At 42.7% G+C, this 25546-nt stretch overlaps 1 protein-coding gene across 1 annotated transcript; it reads right to left on the bottom strand.

The window, feature by feature from the left end:
- Window positions 1-6499: 6499 nt before the first annotated feature.
- On the bottom strand, window positions 6500-17369 carry LOC111958966 (polypeptide N-acetylgalactosaminyltransferase 17). The gene is given in 11 exon segments (XM_070437300.1): window positions 6500-7179; window positions 7617-7778; window positions 8550-8645; window positions 8843-8980; window positions 10773-10958; window positions 11318-11435; window positions 11586-11783; window positions 12285-12459; window positions 14156-14325; window positions 16569-16752; window positions 17087-17369. Coding segments are annotated over 11 exon segments (1800 nt in total). The 5' UTR covers window positions 17325-17369; the 3' UTR covers window positions 6500-7044.
- Between the last annotated feature and the right edge of the window lie 8177 nt (window positions 17370-25546).

Below are 25546 nucleotides of genomic sequence, written 5' to 3'. Positions count from 1 at the left end.
GCTTGAATACCTTTTTGTTGCTTGTTGAGAGAGATGCGGCAGTGAGGAGGGTGAATTATTATTATTGCAGTGGCTTGTGTTAAATAGATGGATTTCAGAATTACCTGGAAGAATCCATTGAAGGGTTTAGGAAACTTCTGGAGGTATGAGTATTTGTAGATGAAAGTGCATAATTGGCGTACATTAATGTTCAAATAGAAGAGATATTGAGTTTCTTAAACAAAGGTGTAGATGGAGTCAGATAATTGAGGATGATGGCTAGTCTTGCAAAATCTATTTGTATGATGAGTAATTTGTGTAGGTAGGAGCATACAGTGCATTCGGAAAGTATTCAGACCCTTTGACTTTTTTCACATTTTGTTAAGTTACAGCCTTATTCTAAAATGGATTAAATTGTTTTGTTTTTCCTCATCAATATACACACGACCCCATAATGACAAAGCAAAAACATGTATTTTTTATTTTTGCAAATGTATTAAAAACATTTACATAAGTATGCACAGCTATTTTCAGGTCTCTCCAGAGATGTTCGATTGGTTCAAGTCCGGGCCTCTGGCTGGCCACTCAAGGACATTCAATGACTCGTCCCCAAGCCACTCCTGCGTTGTCTTGGCTGTGTTCTTAGGGTCGTGTCCTGTTGGAAGGTGAACCTTCACCCCAGTCTGAGGTCCTGAGCGCTCTGGAGCAGTTTTCATCAAGGATCTCTCTGCACATTCTCGATTCATCTTTCCCTTGATCCTGACTAGTCTCCCAGTCCATGCTGCTGAAAAACATCCCCACAGCATGATGCTGCCACCACCATGCTTCCAAATCACAATAGGCAGGCAGGCAGGCAGACAGACAGACAGACAGACACAAAAGCTCTCTATGTTCCCCTCACCCTCTGGCCAAAGCCATAGAACTCAATAGAGATGTACTGACTGAAGAACACTAAATGGTTGTTGTTGTTTCCGTTACAAATGTGTATTTTCAGTAGGAACAGTCCATCCTTTGTGCATGTTGTTGGGTTCCTTCACCCACCCTTTTGCGCTGTACAATCATTTACATCTATCCCCATAAGCAGAACAGAGAGTAGAATCACAGACTGGTGTAAGAGCCCCATCTAGAGTTTGGCTCAAAAATTCTGATATTTTTTTGTAACACAGTGTGCTCTCCTAGCTCTGTCCAAATGCAGCCTGCAAACCTTGGTAAAAACAGTGTGCAGGTGAGGGTGGAAGCCCAAAAGGCTTATTGAAAACCACACCACAAATATAAGTACAAAAAAATATAAGTTTGTTCAATCAGTTTAAACAAAGCATACAACTCAGTATACAAGAAAAGCCATGTTTGATTGTGTGTGTTGTGTGTGTGTGTGTGTGTGTGTGTGTGTGTGTGTGGTGTGTTGTGTGTGTGTGGTGTGTGTGTGGTGTGTGTGTGGTGTGTGTGTGTGTGTGTGTGTGTGTTGCGTGTGTGTGTGTTGTGTGTGTGTGTGTGTGTGTGTGTGTGTGTTGTGTGTGTGGTGTGTGAGAGAGAGTTAGGCTACTTAGAGGGATTATTGGGTAGTTTGGTTCATCAGGCTGACCCCCAGTTTTCGCTTGAAGTTGATGAGGTTTTGGCAATGTCAAGATACAAATTCCAGAGTATGGTACCTCTGTATCTGATAGAGAATTGACTATGTGAGGTGCGGCAGTGAGGAGGGTGAATTATTATTATTGCAGTGGCTTGTGTTAAATAGATGGATTTCAGAATTACCTTGAAGAATCCATTGAAGGGTTTAGGTAAACTTTCTGGGAGTATGAGTATTTGTAGATGAAAGTGCATAATTGGCGTACATAATGTCGTAAATAGAAGAGATATTGAGTTTCTAAAACAAAGGTGTAGATGGAGTCAGATAATTAGAGGATGTGGCTAGTCTTGCAAAATCTATTTGTATGATGAGTAATTTGTTGAGGTAGGAGGCATACAGTGCATTCGGAAAGTATTCAGACCCTTTGACTTTTTTCACATTTTGTTAAGTTACAGCCTTATTCTAAAATGGAATTAAATTGTTTTGTTTTTTCCTCATCAATATACACACGACCCCATAATGACAAAGCAAAAACATGTATTTTTATTTTTGCAAATGTATTAAAAACATTTACATAAGTATGCACAGCTATTTTCAGGTCTCTCCAGAGATGTTCGATTGGGTTCAAGTCCGGGCTCTGGCTGGGCCACTCAAGGACATTCAATGACTCGTCCCCAAGCCACTCCTGCGTTGTCTTGGCTGTGTTCTTAGGTGTTGTCCTGTTGGAAGGTGAACCTTCACCCCAGTCTGAGTCCTGAGCGCTCTGGAGCAGGTTCATCAAGGATCTCTCTGCACATTGCTTGCTCGATTCATCTTTCCCTTGATCCTGACTAGTCTCCCAGTCCATGCTGCTGAAAAACATCCCCACAGCATGATGCTGCCACCACCATGCTTCACTGTAGGGATGGTACCAGGTTACCCCCAGACATGACACTTGGCATTCAGGCCAAATAGCTCAATCTTGGTTTCATCAGACCAGAGAAATCTTGTTTCTCATTGTCTGAGAGTCCTTTAGGTGCCTTTTGGCAAACTCTAAGCTGGAACTCTGGAGCTCTGTCAGAGTGACCATCGGGTTCTTGGTCACCTTCCTGACCAAGGCCCTTCTCCCTTGATTGCTCCTTTTTGCCGAGCGGCCAGCTCTAGGAAGAGCCTTGGTGGTTCCAAACTTCTTCCATTCARCAATGATGGAGGCCACTGTGTTCTTGGGACCATCAATGCTACAGAAATGTTTTGGTACCCTTCCCCAGATCTGTGCTTCGACACAATCCTGTCTTGGCGCTCAACAGATAATTGCTTTTAGCTCATTGCTTCGTTTTTCCTCTGACATGCACTGTCAACTGTGGGACCTTGTGTACCAAATCATGTCCAATCAATTGAATTTACCACAGGTGGAATCCAATCAAGTTGTAGAAACATCTCAAGGATGATCAATGGAGACAGGATGCACCTGAGCTCAGTTTCGAGTCTCATAGCAAAGAGTCTGAATACTTATGTAAGTAAGGTATTTCGTTTTTTTTTTTTTTGCACAAAAAAAATTCTGCCTGTTGTTGCTTTGTCATTATGGGGTATAGTGTGTAGACTGATGAGGAAAAGGCTGTAAAGTACCAAAATGTGGAAAAAGTCAAGGGGTCTGAATACTTTCCAAATGCACTGTATGTACTGGCCCAGACAATATTACAGTAAATGGGATATGGTTGAATTAAACTATACTACATGAAAGGTATGTGGAAATGTCAGGTGAATAATCAATGCCTTGTATTGAGATGTCTAATCATCAGAACATGAAATGTTGAAAATAATATTATGATTCTTCTCTATTCTATCTGTATAGAAGGTTTTATGAAATTATGAATGTTCTACCTAAATAATTGTTGGTTCGATTAACTGCACTGTTTGTGGGACATAGATAGTAGTCTTTTATTGGAATTCTGTATGTCTTGCCCATGGCAGAAAATCTCCTTTTTTATCACCTTGAAGAGGTTTGCATTAAAGTATGATCAATGAACGTCCCCATTAATTTTAACATCATGTTTGGACGTATGGCTCCTCTGTGAAGTTTCCAAGTTTGTTTTATGACGTCAAAGTAAAAGCACTGATTTGTGTGCAATATCATCTTGCAAATACAGTAGGCTACACTGGATTTAATATTGTTGAGACCACCAATTTAAGCGTACTAGGTGCAAATTCTCACCTCATTCATTATATAATGTATTCTGTCAAACTGGAGTTTGTTCCTTATTTAGCTGTTTTGAGCTGTCACCCTTGTCTGCTTCATTAATGGCACCCTAATACATATGTTGTGCACTAATATTGACCAGGGTCCATGGGGCTCTAGTCAAAGTAGTGCACTATAGAGGGAATAGTGTGTCATTTGGGACACTACCCTGCCCTAACTCCACAATACACTGTAATACCAGGGTATAGTCTGAACCTTGTGTTGATGAATAAATAAATACATGTTAGTCCACATAAAAGGCTCTGGCCTGGGTATACTATACTGTTACAGGGGATGGAGCTGTACCTGCTCTCACAGAATCAGTGCATGTCTTGATCATTAAAACTGATGGTGAATGTGACTGGAAAACTAACAGTCTCACTTCAGTAGCATGGTGTTTGAATTGCACATGTATGTGCTGTATGGACACTGTACATAAAATACATAGATATACACAGTGCTTAATTTGAGCCGGATCCTGCCGGAACACCTCTCCATTTTGGACTGTTTTGTTCCGGAAACTATTTGGCCGGATCCGGTACCTCTTGTGGCATGAAAATGTACAATAACTACAATGTAAAAATTCTAATGAAAGTTCATTCGAGTTGCTTCTTCGTTAATTCTCCTACCCTCACAAAAAAAACGTAATGTTAAAAAAGTAGGTTTTCACCCCTTGCCTAATATTCTAAGTGTTGATTTGGGTTGGGCCGGCCGGGTTTATGGTTTGAGCAACATTGTAACTAACCTATGTTTGAGACCAAAGCATGGTCGTGGCTGTGTGAGAAGCGCGCCATTATCTCTCACATACTGGAATGGGATTCACTTTGTATGATCTCTCTCCCTCTCTGCTCTGATAGACATGAGCCTGCAACTCTCATCTATCTCTCCGTTGCACTTCATCATGTATTTCCTTATAGAATCATAGCCGCGCGAAGGGTTCTGAATTAACTGCAGCAGCCTACATTCGGGAACGCGCGCCAATATGTCAGTGAAAAAACAGTACGCAGACCAAACAGGCCTTTCGTAATATGTCAAATACAATCGAGGTAAAACACAGGTTGGGAAGCAAATGGCTCCTGCAGAAAAGATAAGACTCTATGCTGTAGGTTACAAAAATATTTGATAAATTTCCAAATATTGTTCTACAAAAGAGAGCGAGAGGCAGAGAGGCTTTTGGCACGCGCTGCGCATCATTGGGTGAGTCAGTGAAACTGGAAAGCATTTTTAGGACTATAATTTCTTCCTCATATTGTAGCCTACAATATGTATCTACACACCTAGACCTAGGCTATTGATGGACTCAAGACAATGTCGTTTTTATTGATCTCAGATTCTCAGTTTGTCAGTAGCCTGCCATTTCGATAATTTGTGCGGTATTAAAAAATATTCTGCCAAAGTCTCCAGTCATGGAACCTAAAAATGCTCCCCATGTGTGCAACTTCTGTAAGTGCCTCTACTCTACTGCTCTATGCTACTACACAAATGCGATTATATGCATGCAATGCTTCATTATAAAGGTGATTTCTTTTCTCATGCGTTCCGGTACCTCAGAACTCCCCAGGTCACCCCCCCCCCACCACGCTCACTTTTTGTTCCGGCACCTCCCGATTTACAAATTAAGCACTGGAATACAGTACATACATATACACATGTAAACTGTGCATGCACACCATTAAAACATGTAGGGGCAGTTTCCCGGACACACATTTAGCCTCGTGCTGGACTAAATAGCAAGATCAATGGAAAATCTCCATTGAAAGTGCTTTTTAGTACAGATTTAAGTTGTATTATTAATAATAGCCTGAATATTGTATCTGTAAATACTGAAATCGGTACAAAAGTAAATGGAAAGCATTTATGCAATAAAACATCTCTTTTTTGTCAAATTTGCTGTATCTCATTGTCTTCCATCAGATACGACTAGTGTTGTTTAGAAGACCACAAAATGGAGGTATAAGCCAGTACATCAGTATACTGTAAACCTGGTTGTAAATTATAGATCAGCGCCCATATTTACAAAGCATCTCAGAGTAGGAGTGCCGATCCCTGTCCATGTAATCTAAAAGGCAAAACTGATCCTAGTTACTAGGTCAGACAACTGTTATGGAACTGATTACACAGCCTACTGTTGCACTATACTCGCTGAGTCGAGGGGCCCTAGGCGCAAGCCTAATTGTTCTGTAACCTCAATAGGTGTGTGCATTAACATGGAAGTATGAGTGTGCGAACCTTGTTGGGTGTGTGTGTGTGCCGGAGGACAGCGGGCTTGCTTACCGGGGATCAACGGGTATAGCTTTGGCGTGATTCCGTGGTCGGGCCAGCACAAGCGGGTGGTTGATGTTTAAATTGGTGTCAAATAAATAACACAAAAACAAAAAAATGGAAATGTTTGAAATGTACAAAATAAAATAGGTAGTCGAGAGCACTCTCCTTCAGCTCGCTAGCTCCCTCATTTTTATTTATGATCTAAAAGTTAGAACTGATCCTAGGTCAGCACTCCTGTTCTGAGACGTTTTATGAATACGGGCCTCGACTGCCTCGTTTTTAATGGCTGCCTCCTCCTTTACTCCCACAGACACACTACATAGTGAATGTGATTGTTCCATTCATACCTCAGCCGCATTCTCATGGCTCTGCTAGCAGTTTCCTCCCTGATGCTAGCCAGCTGGGATAAAGCTGAATGTAAAAAAGGGACAGTCTCTTTTGAAATCAATTAAAAATGATTTTGGATGCTCTCATTGACAGTGAAAAKATATATTTTTTAACAACAGTAAATAAATAGAGGACTAACAAAGGTCGCAGTTGTAAATAAAAACTTGTTCTCAACTGGCCTACCTGGTTAAATAAAGGTGAAATAAAAAAATGAAGAACACAAAGCATGGTGTGTCAGAGATAGTTGTGCTGAATCCTGAATCAGTCACAAAACAGTTTGGTCTTAATGCACTTTTCATATTTGTTTCTTTTCCATTTGGAAATATCTTAATAGGTTGCTGAAAAGGAAGGGCTAAACCCTTTCAAGAAATCAAAACATTTAAGTTGAATAAATCTGTTGTAGGCTGTGATGGGTTAATATTGTGTCAACTTAATCACCCCGTGTGGTATTTGAATACACAATTTAATTTTTTTTTTTTTTTTTTTTTAAAGACCATCAGACCAGCAGTTTATTGGAAGACAATCTTGGAAAACAACAACTGAAGAATTTTAATAATACAGTATGACAACTGATTCAATTCAGTACAATAACACTATCTTGGCCAAAGAAGAATTCTGCATCATGCTGTGGCTACTGCTTCATTGTGTTTTTGATGTTCCACTTCTGTCCGGAGCAGGTCTGAAGCACCAGCGAGTGTCCGAAGTAAGCGTTCGCCTGTATCACCTCCAGACAGCGTCCCGTGGCTCTGTTGATGATTGACTCGTTCTGAAGAACAGAGGAAATAGAATGTTCTCAATTGAGTAGGCTACTACCTTCATGGGACCTCAGAGTATTCATAAAGCTTCTCAGACTAAAAGTGCTGATCTAAAATCAGTTTAGCCTTTTACATTATTCTAGATTAGCACTCCTACTCTTAGATGCTTTATGATCAACAGTCACCTCCAGGCAGCTTCTATCATTTTTTATTTCCGACTTCACAGGTCCTTACAATGTGGTGTTATTACAGTGTTACTACACAGGGTTAACCTGCACAGGTCTGGCATGGCAGGGGCTCGCTGCGGCCCTATGCTCTACAGGGAATGAAGAGGAGTAAATAAGTAAGTAAGTAAGTAAGTAACACGGTATAAGATAAACTTAAATTAAAGGAATTTTAAAAATTACAACATTTAAAAAATAAAAAACGATGTAAAAGTGAGTCTGACCTGAGAGAAGTGCCATGTGGTCAGCCTGGTGTTGGAGACTTTGTCACAGTTGAGGAGCTGAGGGAAATTGGAKACCTGGTCGTCCATCAGACAGCGTGTTTCGTCCCCTGTACTGCCCAGAGCGCCGAGGAAAAAATGTCCCTCCTTGGTGTACCGACCCAACTGGGAGGAACAGGGATACACTACTGTGAATGGCTGGTCAAGGGTTATCAACAACACTACATGTGTTCTCCCCTGTACTGGCCAGAGCACCCAGGAAGAACTGTCCCTCTTTGATGTACTGACACAACTGGTAGGAGAGAGACACAGGGAGACCAAATTAAGTGGTGAATGGTAAAGGGCTATCAACAACAACTAGGTTTGTCCTCCTCARCTCAACTGGGAAGAACACACAGAGAGACAAGTTCCAGTAGTACATGGCTAAAAAGTAAAAAGTAATCAAATATTTTTATTTCACAAACGCTAAMAAATTATTTTCGGACACTGAAGTCTGGTAGATTGTTTCGACTGCAGTTGTTGTATTGCGTTTCCTGCAGAGCAAGTTGTTTCTATTTTATTTTAAATCAATTGAAATTATTTGTGATATGATATTATATCCGCTCTCATTCAAAGTGGGTCTTAAAAAAATGCATTAACATGATATGATTGAGACATTTTGTCTGCATATTTTATTTTGACTGTAGAACCTGTCATGATATCCGCTACATTTGTATGTCACAGGGGCAAAGGACTACATTCTGGTTTTAAAAAAAGTTCCCCTGCAGATTTTGCTCTCACAGCTTGCAGGCACAGTGCCTCTCTAGTGAACCTAGAATGTGTCCCAAATAGCACCCTATTTCCTATATAGTGCAATACTTTTGGTCAAACGTAGTGCACTAAGTAGGGAATAAGGTGCCATTTGGGACATACTGTATACCTAGTTTAATCGGTTACCTGAGGTCCCATTCCGTGACAGGGGTGCAGGGTGGCYGTGTGGTTYACCTTCTCTCCCTGGTCCATACACAGATGGGTCGCTTTGCTACTACGAATCTACAGGGAGGGAGGGAGAGAGAAAGAAAGATGGGGATGGAGGGGGTAGAGAGAGAAAGAGAAAAAGACAAAGAGAGAAAGGGCGGGAAACYTTTTATGAGGGGAAAAAGCTACTTGGCTGCTAAAAGCATCTTATGAGTGTTTGATGAGTGTTTAGTAAAATGTTGTGTATAGGCCCTGTCGCCAGTAAAACTCACCTCCCCATAAAAGAGAGTGTTGTTGTACCTCCTCATCTCTGGATAGACGTTGTCCAGGTACCACTCAAAGTTCTTACAATGCAGAGACTTCCTCAAGGCTACCCTCTGAGAAATGTCCCCATAGTCTATCCCATGGTTCTGGAACAGGGAGTGGTTGATTACAGATTGTGTCCCAAATGGCACCCCAAAGTAGCCTCGTGAGCCATCCTGATCTCGCAAGCTTACAATAATGGTTCGCTGTACGGAATTCCAGGTGGCTCGCGAGGCTAACACCATAGGGCTCTGGTCAAAAGTAGTGCACTATATGGGGAATGGGGTGCCATTTGAGATGCACACACAATTACAAACATGTAACATTAGCAATGAAATGGATGGTGTACATATACTGCATAATGTAGTTAGGATAATGAAGAGATTAATTGAAATAGACTAGTGAAAATCTAGGTAGGGGAATAGGCGTTTTATCTGAACACACACTACCGTTCAAAAGTTTGGTGTCACTTAAAAATGTCCTTGTTTTTGAAAGAAAAGCTATTTTTTTGTCCATTAAGATAACAAAATTGGTCAGAAATACAGTGTAGACATCGTCAATGTTGTAAATGACTATTGTAGCTGGAAACGGCAGATTTTTTATGCGTACGGAGGCCCATTATCAGCAACCATCACTCCTGTGTTCTAATGGCACGTTGTGTTAGCTAATCCAAGTTTATAATTTTAATTGATCATTAGAAAACCCTTTTGCAATTATGTAAGCACAGCTGAAAACTGTTGTTCTGATTAAATCAATAAAACTGGCCTTCTATAGACTAGTTGTGTATCTGAAGCATCAGCATTTGTGGGTTCGATTACAGGCTCAAAATGGCCAGAAACAAAGACCTTTCTTCTGAAACTCGTCAGTCTATTCTTGTTTCGAGAAATGAAGGCTATTCCATGCGAGAAATTGCCAACAAACTGAAGATCTCGTACAACGCTGTGTACCACTTCCTTCACAGAACAGCGCAAACTGTCTCTAACCAGAATAGAACGAGGAGTGGGAGGCCCCGGTGCACAACTGAGCAAGAAGACAAGTACATTAGAGTGTCTAGTTTGAGAAACAGACGCCTCACAAGTCCTCAACTGGCAACTTCATTAAATAGTACACACAAAACACCAGTCTCAACGTCAACAGTGAAGAGGCGACTCTGGGATGCTGACCTTCTAGGCAGAGTTGCAAAGAAAAATCCATATCTCAGACTGGCCAATAAAAATAAAATATTAAGATGGGCAAAAGAACACAGACACTGGAAAGAGGAACTCTGCCTAGAAGGCCAGCATCCCGGGGTCGCCTCTTCACTGTTGACGTTGAGACTGGTGTTTTGCGGGTACTATTTAATGAAGCTGCCAGTTGAGGACTTGTGAGGCGTCTGTAATCAAACCCACAAATGCTGATGCTCTAGATACTCTACTAGTCTAAAGAACACCCGTTTTATTGCTTCTTTAATCAGAACAATAGTTTTCAGCTGTTTTCTAATGATCAATTAGCCTTTTAAAATGATAAACTTGGATTAGCTAACACAACGTGCCATTGGAACACAGGTGTGATGGTTGCTGATAATGGGCCTCTGTATGCCTATGTAGATATTCCATTAAAATCAGCCGTTTCCAGCTACAATAGTCATTTACAACATTAACAATGTCTACACTATATTTCTGACCAATTTGATGTTATTTTAATGGACATTTCTTTTTGCTTTTTGCTTTTCTTTAAAAACATGGACATTTCTAAGTGACCCCAAACTTTTGAATGGTAATGTATGTAAGCAAAACTGATCATAGATCAGTGTATAGGGTTCAACTTCACCTAACTCCCTGACCTGGAGTTCTATCTGAACATACATGTTCATATGCCCCCCCAAAAATGACTTCAAATCAGTATGTAGGAGCAACTAACCTCCATTGGAATGTTCCAGGCCAGGTAGACTTGGGACTTAAACTGGTCCATCCAGACCTCGGCCACGCGCAGGGCATTACGCCGCGTGCTGGAGGCTATGTTGCTGTGGTAGGGCTTCTTCATCCTGGCGATGTGAGCCACTCTGGAGCAGGGCAGCACCTCCATACTGCCCCCACACAGCCACACCTGGTAGTGCATGTTGGTGGAGAAATAGTATGAGAACAGAGCACATACCTTCACACACAACAAATGTTCTGCAGGACTAACACAAATAATTAAGAAAGCAAGTAGACAAACACACGAACAAACAACCCAATGCTTAGCTCTACTCAAAGAACCACAATTACATACTTGCTGAAATAGGACAAAATACAACAAATACAGGATAGAGAATGCACTATTCACATACTAGTCACCCTGCCTCTCGCCACCCTAACATACAATAACTGCATCCAAAATGGCACTCTATTCCCTTTATAGTGCACTACTTTTGACCAGAGCCCATTTATGCTCAGCCTTCACAGAGAAATGGGTGCCACACAAACCTTGATCCCCAGTTCGATGTTCTCTCCTCCGTAGACGTCCATGCCAGAGTCCAGCAGCCCCAGGTGCCCAAAGTACTCCCGGTTCACCACAAAGGAGCAACCAATCATTGCAGGAGTTCTGAGGGGGGAAGAGGGGATTCTGTTTCCCTTATTTTGGCAATTGGGTTCTCTAAATTCAAGTGTTTATTTAGTTGTGTGGATGCGTTTGCGTGCCCCTGTGTATGTGTGCGTGTGTGTATATGTGTGCCGGTGTGTGTGTGTAGCCTACCTAATGGGTGCGGAGGTGTCCCCGTCATCCCACCACTGTTTGGGGGGGTTGATGTACATGCACCACAGCTCCCAATTGTAGCCATGGCCAGAGTTCTCGTAGCGCTCCAGCTCAAAAGTCTCGTGCTTGATGTTATCGATGGAGGGCAGGATGATCCTCTTGTGGTCCTCTTTGATTCTGGTCAGAACCGGCTCAGCCCTGACATAGAGAGACAGAAAGATGGGGCCGGAGGTTTCTTAAGATCTACTGTCTCCTTCTCTCCCCCTCTGCCTCCCTAAGCCTCCAAGTCAGTCCCCCTAGTTCTTCTGAGTTGAGTTGAGTCAAGTTGACTTCAGTTAGAAGCAGCTCCCTGGGTAGTGGGTAGTTTTTCTGTGTATTTGTGGGCCCTGGTCAACTCTAGTGTATACATAAGGAACATACCAACACCGTGACTGTACTTGAATACTAGGCCTACTTTTAATACTGTCAGTTGATAAAAGCTTACGGCAATTCAGTTCTTTAAACTATTATTACAAATATTGTCATGCAGATATTCTAGATGGCTAGAAGTAGTATGCATTCTTTCAGCTGGAAAATCTCACATTGCTGCTTGACCAACTGCTGAAGTGTTCCTTCTGATCCCCCCCTTTAAGTCAAAGTTTATTAAACCATCGATCCCAACAACTGAAGGTTCAAGTTGAAACCCACACATACACTCACCAGGAGGGTGTGAACTCAACGTGGGCATCGAAGAAACCCGTCACCTCGCTACTGGCTGCCTTCCAGCCCTCGATGCGGGCACGGATCAGTCCCTCTCGCTTCTGGTTCCTCACGATTTTCACCATACCTGGGTAACGCTTGTTTACATAATCCTCCAACGGCCCTTTCAGTTGTTCTGGGACACAACCAAATATAACTAAGCAACACACACAGACAAACATAAGCAAGCAGACACACACAGAAGCACATCCACAAACACTTTCAGAAAAACACTTAAGCGCATGTGCACACACACACACACACACACACACACACACACACAGAGAAGAGATGTATCTGTTTTCATGGGCCCCAGTGTTGCAGTGCTTTCTAACAGTCTCACAACAACACCAGGGGGAGTTGGGTGCTTCCTGAGCTATGGCTTCTGCGCTATGAACTTTTTCCCTCTGGACACGCTCTCAGAACCCCCACAGCCCTCACTCAAACACACACTGGCAGATCTGCTCAATAGTATGCAAATGGGGTCCATTGGCTCCTACATGAACGAGCACGACATCTTCATGCTTGTGATATTTTTAAATGTGGGTCAAAAGGGAAATAAAAGTATTATCTAAGTTTAGACAGTGTCATTCACTCCCGCCTGCCGAACACATGCCCTCACCGTCGTTAGCATAATTGCGAGGAAATAGTGCCCGACAGGTGAGGGCGATGGACTCTGTCTACCGATTGACCCTGCCTCCCCAGCAGGCGGGAGGCTGGGGCGACACCATGTGCTAGCTAACTAGCTCGCTTGTTAGCGACACCGTGTGCTAGCTTGCCAGTTAGCTAGCACACGATGTCGATAACAAGCGATCTAGTTAGCTAGCACATGGTGTTTCCCCAGCCTCCCGCCTGAGGCAGAGTCAATTGGTAGACAGTGTCCATCGCCCTCACCTGTCGGGCACTATTTCCTCGCAGTTCTGCTAACGACGGTGAGGGCATGTGTTCGGCAGGCTGGAGCGCCCCTGCCTCCAGCCTGTCCTAGCTTAAACATTTACAAATAGCATAAAAAGACGTTCCTGCAGATGCAGGTATGTCCACATGCAGGAACGCCCTTCTCGATATGCTGGCGGATGTGCAGTGCATGTGTGGCTGAGAGAAGACTTATGCAGACAGTAAGAGGGTGTGTGTTATTTGTTTGCATGCCTCTCCATCTCAACCACTGCAATATCTTATGTCCCCCCCCATGATGGATTGCTGGCCCTCTTCCATCCTGCCGTGCCAGGAACGTGGGGGAAATTGAACCGATTTTCTCTCCTTTTTCTCTTTCCCTCTGCCCCTCACTTTCTACTAAACTCTTCCACCCTTTCACTCTCTCCCTCTACCCACATCTCTCCCTCTTCCTTTCTAAATCCACCTTTCTGCGCCTATAATTGTCTCTCTTCCTCTCTCTAACCACCTCTCTCTCTGCTCACTGCTTACTCTCTTCACAACTGTCCCTCTCCTTGGATGGATTTTGTCAAACAGACATCTTCTCTTGCCTTGATCTGACTGTCCTGTCCGTGCAGCAAAACAGCATGTTGGACAAGGATGTCTTTATAAAGCATAGAATATAATTAAATTAAATGCATAAACAAAATGTATATTGTATGAATATGCATCAATGTATATTGGATGTGTGTGTATGTGTTCTCATACCATTTCTTCACCAACATGCACTTTCAGGTATGTGTGTGTGTGTGTGTGTGTGTGTGTGTGTGTGTGTGTGTGTGTGTGTGTGTGTGTGTGTGTGTGTGTGCGGGTATGTGTGTGTGTGTGTGGTGTGTGTGTGGGTGTGTGCTGTTTTCTGCGTATGGCAGTGTGTGTGTGTGTGCATATGTATTTCTCGCTGCACGCGTCATCGCTGTAGTCGTCCACCAAGATGATCTCTTTGAGGAGGTGAGCCGGTGTGTGATTGACAGCTGAGTGGACGGAGCGGAGGATTACTGACAACGCCTCATTGACAAAGATGAAGATAAGGGAGATGTTTGGAAGATCCCTGGGGAAGCTGACCTTTTTACACCTGGAGACCACACACACACACGCACAAAGACATATGCAGACACACATGCACACACACAGAGAGAGACATACACGCACACATCATTAGCTATTGTCACTAATGACATCAAACATTAATACATCCTTAAACATTATAGATAAAGGCAAACAGTGAGTCCATCATTCAATATTCAATATTCAGGAACATGGTACTTTAACACTCCTATGTAAAGCTACTGTCTTAAGTAGCCCTATATAATAATAATATGTGTATAGTTAAGCAATAAGGCATGGGGGGTGGTGTGGTATATGGCCAATATACCACGGGTATATTGTTCTTATGCACGACGCATCGCGGAGTGCCTGGACACAGCCCTTAGTTGTGGTATATAGGCCATATACCACAAACCCCCAAAGTGCCTTATTGCTATTATAAACTTGTTATCACCGTAATTAGAGCAGTAAAAATAAATGTTTTGTCATACCCGTGGTATACGGTCTGATATACCATGGCTGTTAGCCAATCAGCATTCAGGGCTCTAACCACCCAGTTTAAAATATAATGTAACCCGCCCTTATGGCAGAGGACTCATGTAAAGTACTACCCAACATTCCAGTKTAGGTTTCCAAGTTTATCACCACCATGCAAGCTGCTTCTTCTCCAAGTCTCTTCTGTACATGTTGATGATGAGCTGACACATTTTGGTTTGCAATTGAAAATGAGAACCACGTGCCTCTTCCTGTTCCCCACAATCACGTTTTTCACAAGTCTCAACACACCCCCTCTCCCTAGCCTCACAGCAAGTACACTGTGGGAGAGAGCGATAGGAAGTCTATTTTTACTGTAGCATTTGTTATAACGAGAGCCAGCCCTAATGAGAGGAAGTGAGGAATCTGTGGCTGGCTATGTCCTAATAGTTCAAAGTGGCTTTTGTTTTGAAGTTTTTACTCTTCGACAATGTGTCGGTATCTATCCTTCCTCTTATCGCCTTTCCCTCAACTGTGCTGGTCTTAAAGAATTGGACAGTTGAGAGCAAGTCAGCAGTCACTTTCGACTGCTGAGATACATCCGAAGAATTGTGATACAGTACATCCAAGTAAGTAAGGAAAGGATTGGATGATGCTAGTCAATTTCATGGCTCTAAATCCTAGCTCTTTCTGCTGCAGGGCATAGAGAGAGATACCCAATAGAGAGAAGGCTTCCATTGTAGGAGGTAGCTAGACGATACTGTTCTGTTAACAAGCAAAGATATACCAAAAAGAGAAGGCTCCCATTCTAATGTGTTACCATGCAAAGATAAATCACACTCTACATGCATCATGGTCCTCTTAGAGCTCGAAATAGAGAAACTAAATTACAAATGCGTGTGTCTGTGTGTTAGTAGATGTGAGTGTGGGTGTGTTCCCATTCCCTGCGGCTGCCGGCGGGTGTGTATCACAGCTGGTAGTAGAGCAGAGCTGGGGCGAGGGAGTTCTCATCAGGGGCTTTCAAATGGGGTCTGCCTGCTAACCAGCACAGCATTGGGGACAGATAGAAATGTCTCTTTAGAAAAGTGTCTAAAGGAGCTGCACTGCTAATGTTCAAACATACATTTGTTTCTGTGTGCTGATGGGTTGTGTACACGCACAAACATAATGTGTGTGTGTGTGCGCGCACTTCCGACATGCGTCCAAGTGTCAATTGCCGCATTACACTGCAACTTCATCACAAATAAGACCGCAAAAAAAAACAACAAAGAAAGAGGGATTAGGCTACAGAGATAATACTAGATGGTTTTAAGAATATTGTATTTTTTTAACACAAAGCTAAGTGGTGCCAAAACATTAACATCTGCTGTCATAGCTTTAATCATGACTCTCTGACCATGGCAACAATCCAGTAGCAGCGAAACAACTAACAGACCAAAGTATACACTACCATGTTTATCACTTCTGATTAGATCATGAGCCCAAGATATGGCTGAGATCCAGAGATGGGTATAAAATAAAACAAAGTGCACACAYACACACACAGACTAATGCTTGCAACTTGCAGCTTACAAACCCAAATGTAATGTTTTGACACAATCCTATGTCAAAGCCTGGATTGGTCTTTGGAAAAACATAAAAGCAMATGAAAATTGTAGCGGGTCTATCCTACTGAAACACGGTTGTCAGCTGAGCTATAGTAAGAGTGGCCCTGGTCAAAAGTAATGCTGCACAATATAAGGAATAGAGTGCCATTATGGGCCAAAAAGAGTGCAATATAGGGTGCCGAAAACTTACTTGCTAGGCCGGAAGTCTGGTATGGACCGGTCCAGTGATATCTTTTGGCTGAGGTAAGCATTGTATCCATATTTCTCCCTCAGTACTTTGGCATCAGCCTCTTCTTTTGAGGCTAGGGTGGCGGGGAAACCCCCTTTACCTCGCCCCCCAAAACCCTCAATCAGCCCCAGGGACTTGGACAGACCTGGAATTCACACAGTCAAGAAAAGGTCACTATGCTATAACACATTTGCTTCTTTGTTTTGAGAATCATTGACTTTTAACAAAGGAGGTACAGTAGCTGTATACTATATATGTCCCAAATGGCACCCTATTCCCTATATAGTGCACTAACCTGTGGGCCCTGGTCAAAAGTAGTAGTACACTAATTATAGAGTGCCATTTGGGAGGATCCTAAGCATCAGCCAATGTAAATAACAGCAATCGTGGTAGGTTTTGAGTGACATACAAAGTAACCAATGAAGCATAGTCATTGTTTTTAAATGGGTAGGCTAGAGTGCTAAAGAGTCATAGCCTACCATTAAGCTGTCTGTAAACCACGTCCTCCAACGACCCGAGTCGCTTTAGCAATACTTCATGACTGATGCTCAAACCTTGAGCAGTGCCGTTAGATCGTGATTGTCTTTTCACATCGTCCTGACCGATGGTTTTTGCTACTCGGGTGTGGGTGCACTTGGTCCAAAGTGTCATGAACCCCGCAACCGCAACCACGTTCAGCACCAATAACACTCTCCATCTTCTTAACACAAAAGCCATTAAAGTTGTTGATGTCCGGGATCCAAATTGCAGTATTTTTGGAACGATTCAGGACAAATTCAGGAGTCCTCCTTGTTGCGATGTGCAATAAGGTTCAATGTAAATTTGTGTTGATGAAGGCATTTTTTTGTATGTATATACCGTAGGCGACATTCCAACTGGAGAAGCTGGTGCTGCAAATCAACAGTAGATAATTGCTACAGTATGATCAAATTGAACTGTGTGCGCATTGATAGGCTAGGCTACTATCTGCCGGACGTTTAACAGAGAAACAAAGCTGAAACATAGGCTCTATTTCAGATTTCGATTGCTCATATTCTAACATAATTTAGGCTAATTACAACATTTCAATAATAAGCTTTAACCACCTACCATTTCGCATTGGATCGATTTTTAGGCTGCGTCCTCGTTCGGGGTAATTTTGGAGCCTGGTTATGGGCTCTCATACGTGACTTCTCTGTTTAAAATGTATTGTTAGAAGATCAAGCGTAGAAGATGTTAGACAGAGACTGAGTCCGTTTTCTTAAATATTTAAAGAGTCAGAAGGCTATCTCAAGTCTGTCTTTCTTTCTTTGCATCCAGCAGAAGTGGGCTATGACGCGATTGAGGACAGCCACTGTCTGTCTCTGACCTCGGATCTTCAAAATCATAGCAGATATATACTGACCACATAAAACACCTATCCTATGTTTAAGCATTCTCTGTGCAGCTTTGATCCTCCACGTGTAGGAGAAATAATTGTGAGACGTTTTGAGCGGTGCATTGCACGAATAGACTGCTACACAGCCAGCCAGCCAGCCTAAAATATAACCGTCCGCAGAATGCAGCAGCGCCGATGAAAGACACCTCAAATGCAGAAAATAAATGCGGATGAAATAATTCCAAGCGAGGTGTCGTCTCACATTCGGACTATTCAAAGTAATGTAAAACGTTTTTCCCCTATACCCGTATTCTCGCCGTTTTCTTATTTTGTCGTGTTATCAAATTTTGCCGAATTATTCCAATGTGTTAGCTAGATAGCGCTTAATAATGGCACGCAGGAAAACAGGGAATGGAGCTCCTAGGAAGAGATTTGTTTTGAGCGTGCCTGGTTAGTGTGCCAGCCAGTGACACAGTGAAGAAAGCAGTTCAGATGCAGATGCAGATGCAGACGGATGGGTGGGCTGAGTTGACTCGCACCAATTATCTGCAATTATGGTGCATTCAAATCATATTTTGTCTGAAACTTTCCTCCCATGATTATTGTAAGCTACTGTAAGCCTATGTCCCAAGTGAAATAATGCATTTGAAATAACATAAAACTGTGATATAATGAACAACATTTCCCCCACTTCGATCTTCCCAAAACTTTCAAAAAACACATAGGCCTACCAATTTTACAATTACAAATCTTATCAGAATACTAAAATCGTTTTTATTCTGCTATTTAAATGTAATTATTGCAAGCTTAAAAAGCGAGCAGAGACTGTGGATCTGACTTTTCTGGACCCCTCTTCCCGACAGCTAAAGGTCCCAAAGCTTCTGTGCATGTGGTCTTCTATGAATAGCTTCCATAATGTTAGCTGTCACGTTAGCTAGATAATTGTTGTTCAGAAGAATGAAAGTAAACGTTAGAAATCTGGGTTTGACCGTTGTATGAACAAGCTACTTAGCTAACTAGGCAGAACTAGGTTTTTATTGTTTACTGAACAATATTCTGCCCCATATATTGTATATAGTTTACATAAAGCCAACGTTGCTTTACACTCATTAAAGTAAGTTTCCAATCTAGAGCAGGTTTCTCACTTTTGTGAGAATGAACTAGCTAGCTGTAAATGTTTCAGCTTATTTTTATCGTATGTAAAGAATCCAAGCAGTACATCTCTCCACAATAGTGTAAAATCATCATACATGTGTTCAATTATAAATCTACTGATGTTTTGCCACAGTTTTCTTACATGTACTTATTTTCCACCATAATTTGCAAATAAATTCATAAAAAATCCTACAATGTGATTTTCTGGAGAAAAAAAAGTTCTCATTTTGTCTGTCATAGTTGAAGTGTACCTATGATGAAAATTACAGGCCTCTCTCATCTTTTTAAGTGGGAGAACTTGCACAATTGGTGGCTGACTAAATACTTTTTCCCCCCACTGTATACAATGCCAAAAAAGATGCAACACTGTTTCTGGGTGGTCATTACAAAAAAAAGGAGCAATTTGAGTTAATGTTTTCCTTAAACTTCTTCATATAGTGGTTGGCAGGATCATATTTATGAATAACTTTAAAGGAAACCTCCTTAATTTTGTTAACAAGTAGGTATGTATGTGTGTGGCAACATCCAAACTTTTTTCCAACAGATATTTATCAATAAATCCATTCCAATAAGGCATGACATAAGGTATAGATACAACATCCTGCTGAAACAAGGTTCGTATCGCTCTGTTGTTGAATGGGCCAAAAGAGAAACAAATCTTTCCTACTGATGAGTCAAGGGGTCAATAGAAGGGCCAATAGAAGGTAGGCCCTGAGGGTCAGGTCTTGACACGTTCCTGAATAACAGAGCAACACCTGAGGGAATGGCGTCTAAAACAATTGCAAAATCTTTAGGTGTTACAGGGACCTTGTAAAGAGATAAGAATTCCTTATAACTGCGTAAAAGACCCTCTGCATTTACCAGTTGGCTCACCAATAGGATATTATTTCGGAACCAATATTCTAAAAACAAAAAAGTATTTTTATACAATATATCCCGATTATTCCATATATAATATCTGTGTGGAGAAAAATTGTGTTTATAAATTAAGGACCATGACAAGAAAACCTGCCAATGAAAAGCTGAAAGTTTCACTGGAATTTTGTCAATATTATAATTGCACAACAACATGAAGTTAAGGCCACCAAAAGTAGAGAAAACATGATGAGAAATAAAATTCCAGATAGAAGTGGGTCTTCTTAGGAATTGTTTTATCCAATTGATCTTAAAAGTATTATTTAAAGTAGTAAAGTCCAGAAAATTCAGTCCACCATTCTCATAAGTGTTCATTACAACAGTTTACCTAATGTAATGGGTACGGTTTCTCCAAAGAAAGTTGAAAAGCATCTGGTCTATCTCCTTGCTTATTTTACTGTCAAGATATAAAGATAGAGCGCCATATGTTAGTCTAGAGATACCTTCAGCCTTGGTTATTAGGACTACCTTTTAAAGATAAGTCCCTCTGTAGCCATTGATTTAGCTTCTTCTTGTCACGTTCTGACCATAGTTCTTGTTGTGTTTGTGCTTGTTTTAGTGTTGGTCAGGACGTGAGCTGGGTGGGCATTCTATGTTGTGTGTCTAGTTTGTCTGTTTCTATGTTTGGCCTAATATGGTTCTCAATCAGAGGCAGATGTTTTGTGTTGTCTCTGATTGGGAATCATATATAGGTGGCTTGTTTTGTGTTGGGGTTTGTGGGTGGTTGTTTTCCTGTCTTTGTGTTTTCTCTGCACCAGCTAGGACTGTATCGGTTTGCCACATTTTTGTTATTTTGTTATTTGTTAAGTGTTCACGTTTATTCGTCATCATTAAACATGTTGAGCACTGGCTACGCTGCGTGTTGGTCCGATCCCTGCTACACCTTCTCTTCTCTTGAAGAGGAGGAAGGCTGCTGTTACACTTCTGGGTATTTTTAATAAGAGGGTTAAAATTTAGTAAGCTTCTAGACTTCTGATCCTTTGTAATGGTTATGCCTAAATATGTAAGTTCTTCTTTTACTGGAATACCATAATATGAAGGTGTCACACAATCTTTGACAGCTATGAGTTCACATTTATTAATGTTAAGGTATAGACCAGACGCTTTGGAAAAGGATTGTATCACATTGATCGATATGGGAATTTGGTTAGCGTCTTTCAGAAAAAGTGTAGTATYATCAGCCAGCTGGCTTRTAATAMTTTCTTTACCAGCTATGGAAATACCTTGTACAGGACAATTTTTTAAAGAATTTGCAAGAAGTTGGGTGATTAATAAAAACAGATACGGGGAGATAGGACAACCTTGCCTAATTCCTCTCTTTAACTCAAATCTAAGTGAGGTGCCATATTTCAATTTGATAGAGCTGTTACCATTTGCATAGAGAGTCTTAATAGCCTTACAGAAAAAAATCCCTAAAGCCAAGTCTCTCAAGGGAGTGGAAGAGAAACTGATGCTCTACTGTGTCAAATGCTTTATAAAAATCTAAAAATAATATGAAGCTATCCTCGGTAATTAGGTCTGAGTAGTCAAGTATGTCTAATACTAGTCTGACATTGTTAGAAATATGTCTGTTCCTCATGAAGCCAGACTGTTTCATCAATGATTGCATCCAGGACTTCTTTAATTATTTTTGCAAGTAGTAAGGCTAATATCTTATAGTCATTATTAAGAAGACAAATTGGACGCCAGTTATCGATGAGCAGCACTTATTTTTTTAGGCTTAGGTATCAGTATTATTAACCCCTGACTCATTGTAGGAGGGAGAACATTGTTTTTAATACTCTCTAAAAAGACTTCAAATAGGAAGGGAGCTATTTGTTCAGAAAATAATTTGTAAAATTCTGATGTAATTCYATCAACACCTGGTGATTTATTGTTCTTTAGATGTTTGATAGACTCTATAATCTCTTCAACTTTGATGGGTTCATCACACTGTTTAGATTCTATATCACTGATAGAGTGAACATTATTCAGTGAGTTAAAAAAACATATCTGTGGATTCCTGACAGTACGTAGAGCTATACAATTTTCTGTAAAAATTGCTACAATATTTAGCGATTATTTTTTGGTCATCTGTAATAACACCATCAATGTTTAATTTATGGATAGTGTTATTTTTAGAGTGACATTTCTCAAGTCTAAAGAAATAGGATGAATTCTGTTCTCCCTCCTCAATCCATTTCTTCCTAGATCTAATAAAGGCTCCTTCTGCTTTTAATCTATATATATTATCCAGTTTATTTTGTAACTCATTCAGTTCCATCTTCTCCTCCACCGAGAGGCCGGCTGGGGACATCTGAGAAAGGGAAGTTATCTTAATGATCACCTTTTCCTCCTCAGCTCTTCTGGTCTTAGCAAGATTACTACCATATTTTCTATTATTTGGTATTTGGACACCTCAAATTTAAAGAGCTCCCAGTTCTTGCAATAAGATTTTTCTTCACAAGCCCTTTCCCAAAATGTCACGCCCTGGCCTTAGTATTCTTTGTTTCCTTTATTATTTTAGTTAGGTCAGGGTGTGACATGGGGAATGTATGTGTTTTTGTATTGTCTAGGGTGGTTGTATGGTTTGGGGGGTTAAGTAGAGTAGATGGGTTTGTGTTTAGTGTAGGTGTCTAGCTGTGTCTATGGTTGCCTGAATGGTTCTCAATCAGAGACAGATGTCATTAATTGTCTCTGATTGGGAGCCATATTTAAGACAGCCATAGGCACTAGGTTAATGTGGGTAATTGTCTATGTTGTACGTTTGTAGCGTGTGTGTGCACTTACGTCTTTAGCTTCACGATCGTTTGTTGTTTTGGTTTCAGTTTGTTAAAGTGTTCGTTGCGTGTTTTTCCTTTTCTCTAAAATAAAAGAGAATGTATTTTGCACACGCTGCGCCTTGGTCCACTCTCTCAGCAAGACGATCGTGACAGAATTACCCACCAAAGGACCAAACAGCGTGTGAAACAGCAACAGGACCCACCTACACAGGATTCATGGACATGGGAGGAGATATTAGATGGAAAGGGACCTTGGGCACAACCGGGAGAATATCGCCTCCCTCGTGAAGAGGTGGAGGCAGCTAAAGCCGAGAGGAGGCGATATGAGGAGGCAGCACGGAAGCAAGGCTGGAAGCCCGTGAGTACAACCCCAAAATTTCTTGGGGGGGGGGCTGAAAGGGAGTGTGGCGAAGTCAGGTAGGAGACCTGCGCCTACTCCCTGTACTTACCGTGGAGAGCGAGAGTACGGGCAGACACCGTGTTACGCAGTAGAGCGCATGGTGTCTCCTGTACGTGTTCATAGCCCGGTGCGGGTTATTCCACCTCCCCGCACTGGTAGGGCTAGATTGAGGATTGAGCCGGATGTCATGAAGCCGGCCCAACGCATCTGGCCACCAGTGCGTCTCCTCGGGCCGGCTTACATGGCACCAGCCTTACGCATGGTGTCCCCGGTTCGCCTACATAGCCCGGTGCGGGTTATTCCACCTCCCCGCACTGGTCTGGCGATGGGGAGCATACAACCAGGTAAGGTTGGGCAGGCTCAGTGCTCAAGGGAGCCAGTACGCCTGCACGGTCCGGTATTTCCGGCGCCACCTCCCAGCCCAGTACCACCAGTGCCTACACCACGCACCAGGCTTCCAGTGCGTCTCCAGAGCCCTGTTCCTCCTCCACGCACTAGCCCTGTGGTGCGTGTCTCCAGCCCATTACCACCTGTGCCTACGCCACGCACCAAGCCTCCTGTGTGTTCCCAGAGTCCTGTGCGTCCTGTTGCTGCTCCCCGCACTAGCCCTGAGATGCGTKTCTTCAGCCCGGTACCACCAGTGCCGGCACCACGCACTAGGTCTAATGTGCRTATCCAGGGTCCAGTATGCCCTGTTCCTTCTCCCCGCACTAGCCTGAAGGTGCGTGTCCTTAGCCCRRTACCTCCAGTTCCGGTACCACGCACCAGGCCTACAGTGCGCCTCAGCCGGCCAGAGTCTGCCGTCTGCCCAGCGCCATCTGAGCTATCCATCTGCCTAAAGCCATGAGCAGCCAGATCCGTCAGCCAGCCATGAGCAGCCAGATCCGTCAGCCAGCCATGAGCAGCCAGATCCGGTCAAGCCAGGCCATGAGCAGCCAGATCCGTCAGCCAGCCATTGAGCAGCCAGATTCGTCAGCCAGCCATGAGCAGCCAGATCCGTCAGCCCAGCACATGAGACAGCCAGATCCGTCAGCCAGCCATGGAGCTGCGCCGTCCCTCAGTCCGGAGCTGCCGTCCCTCAGTCCGGAGCTGCCGTCCCTCAGTCCGGAGTGCCGTCCCTCAGTCCGGAGCTGCCGTCCTCAGTCGAGCTGCCCCAGTCATGAGCTGCCCTCCAGTCGAGCTGCCCTCCAGTCATGAGCTGCCCTCCATCATGAGCTGCCTCAGCATGAGCCCTCCAGTCATGAGCTGCCCTCCAGTCATGAGCTGCCCTCCAGTCATGAGTGCCTCCAGTCATGAGCTGCCCTCCAGTCATGAGCTGCCCTCCAGTCATGAGCTGCCTTCCAGTCATGAGCTGCCTTTCCAGTCCGGAGCTACCCATCCGTCCGGTGGCGCCCTCTGGGATGGTCTTCAGTCCGGGACTTGCTACAAGAGGTCGCCGCTCCAAGGCGCCACAAAGCGGGTATTGACAATGGTGGGTGGGGCCTCGTCCCGCGCCCGAGCCGCCGCCATGATGGGACCACCCCGGACCCTCCCCTTCTGTTTCAGGTCTGCGGCCGGAGTCCGCACCTTTGGGGGGGGTACTGTCACGCCCTGGCCTTAGTATTCTTTGTTTGCTTTATATATTTAGTTAGGTCAGGGTGTGACATGGAATGTATGTGTGTATTGTCTAGGGTGGTTGTATGGTTTAGGGGGTTAAGTAGAGTAGATGGTTTGTGTTTAGTGTAGGTGTCTAGCTGGTCTATGGTTGCCTGAATGGTTCTCAATCAAGACAAGATGTCATTAATTGTCTCTGATTGGAGCGCATATTTAAGACAGCCATAGGCACTAGGTTAATGTGGGTAATTGTCTATGTTGTACGTTTGTAGCTTGTGTGTGCAACTTACGTCTTAGCTTCACGATCGTTTGTTGTTTTGGTTTCAGTTGTAGTGTTTGTCGTTGCGTGTTTTTCGTTTTCTCTAAATAAAAAAGAGAATGTATTTTTGCCACGCTGCGCCTTGGTCCACTCTCTCTCAGCAGACGATCGTGACACCAAGTGTGAGAGCAGATCTTAACCTCAAATTTAACTATATCATTATTTAATAATGAGCTATTTAGCTTCAGTAAGATGCTCTCAAGGTTAGTATCAGGGGTAATATTTTGATATCAATGTAAATGGCCCTATGGTCTGTGAGAGGAGTAGTACAGATATTTTGTAGTAACACGCTCACTATCAATACATTTGGATATAAGCCAAAATCTATTCTGGATTGTCTGGAACCTGTTTTGTTACTCCAAGTGAATGATCTGTCGGCCGGAAACCTCTCTCTCCAAATCAGTAAGATCAAACTTTTCCATAAAAAGTATTAAACCC

The sequence above is a fragment of the Salvelinus sp. IW2-2015 genome, linkage group LG4p (assembly GCF_002910315.2).
Source record: "Salvelinus sp. IW2-2015 linkage group LG4p, ASM291031v2, whole genome shotgun sequence".
In the NCBI taxonomy this organism is placed as follows: domain Eukaryota; kingdom Metazoa; phylum Chordata; class Actinopteri; order Salmoniformes; family Salmonidae; genus Salvelinus; species Salvelinus sp. IW2-2015.
Note: the sequence above shows the minus strand (reverse complement) of the source record. Positions and strands in the feature narration are given on the sequence as shown.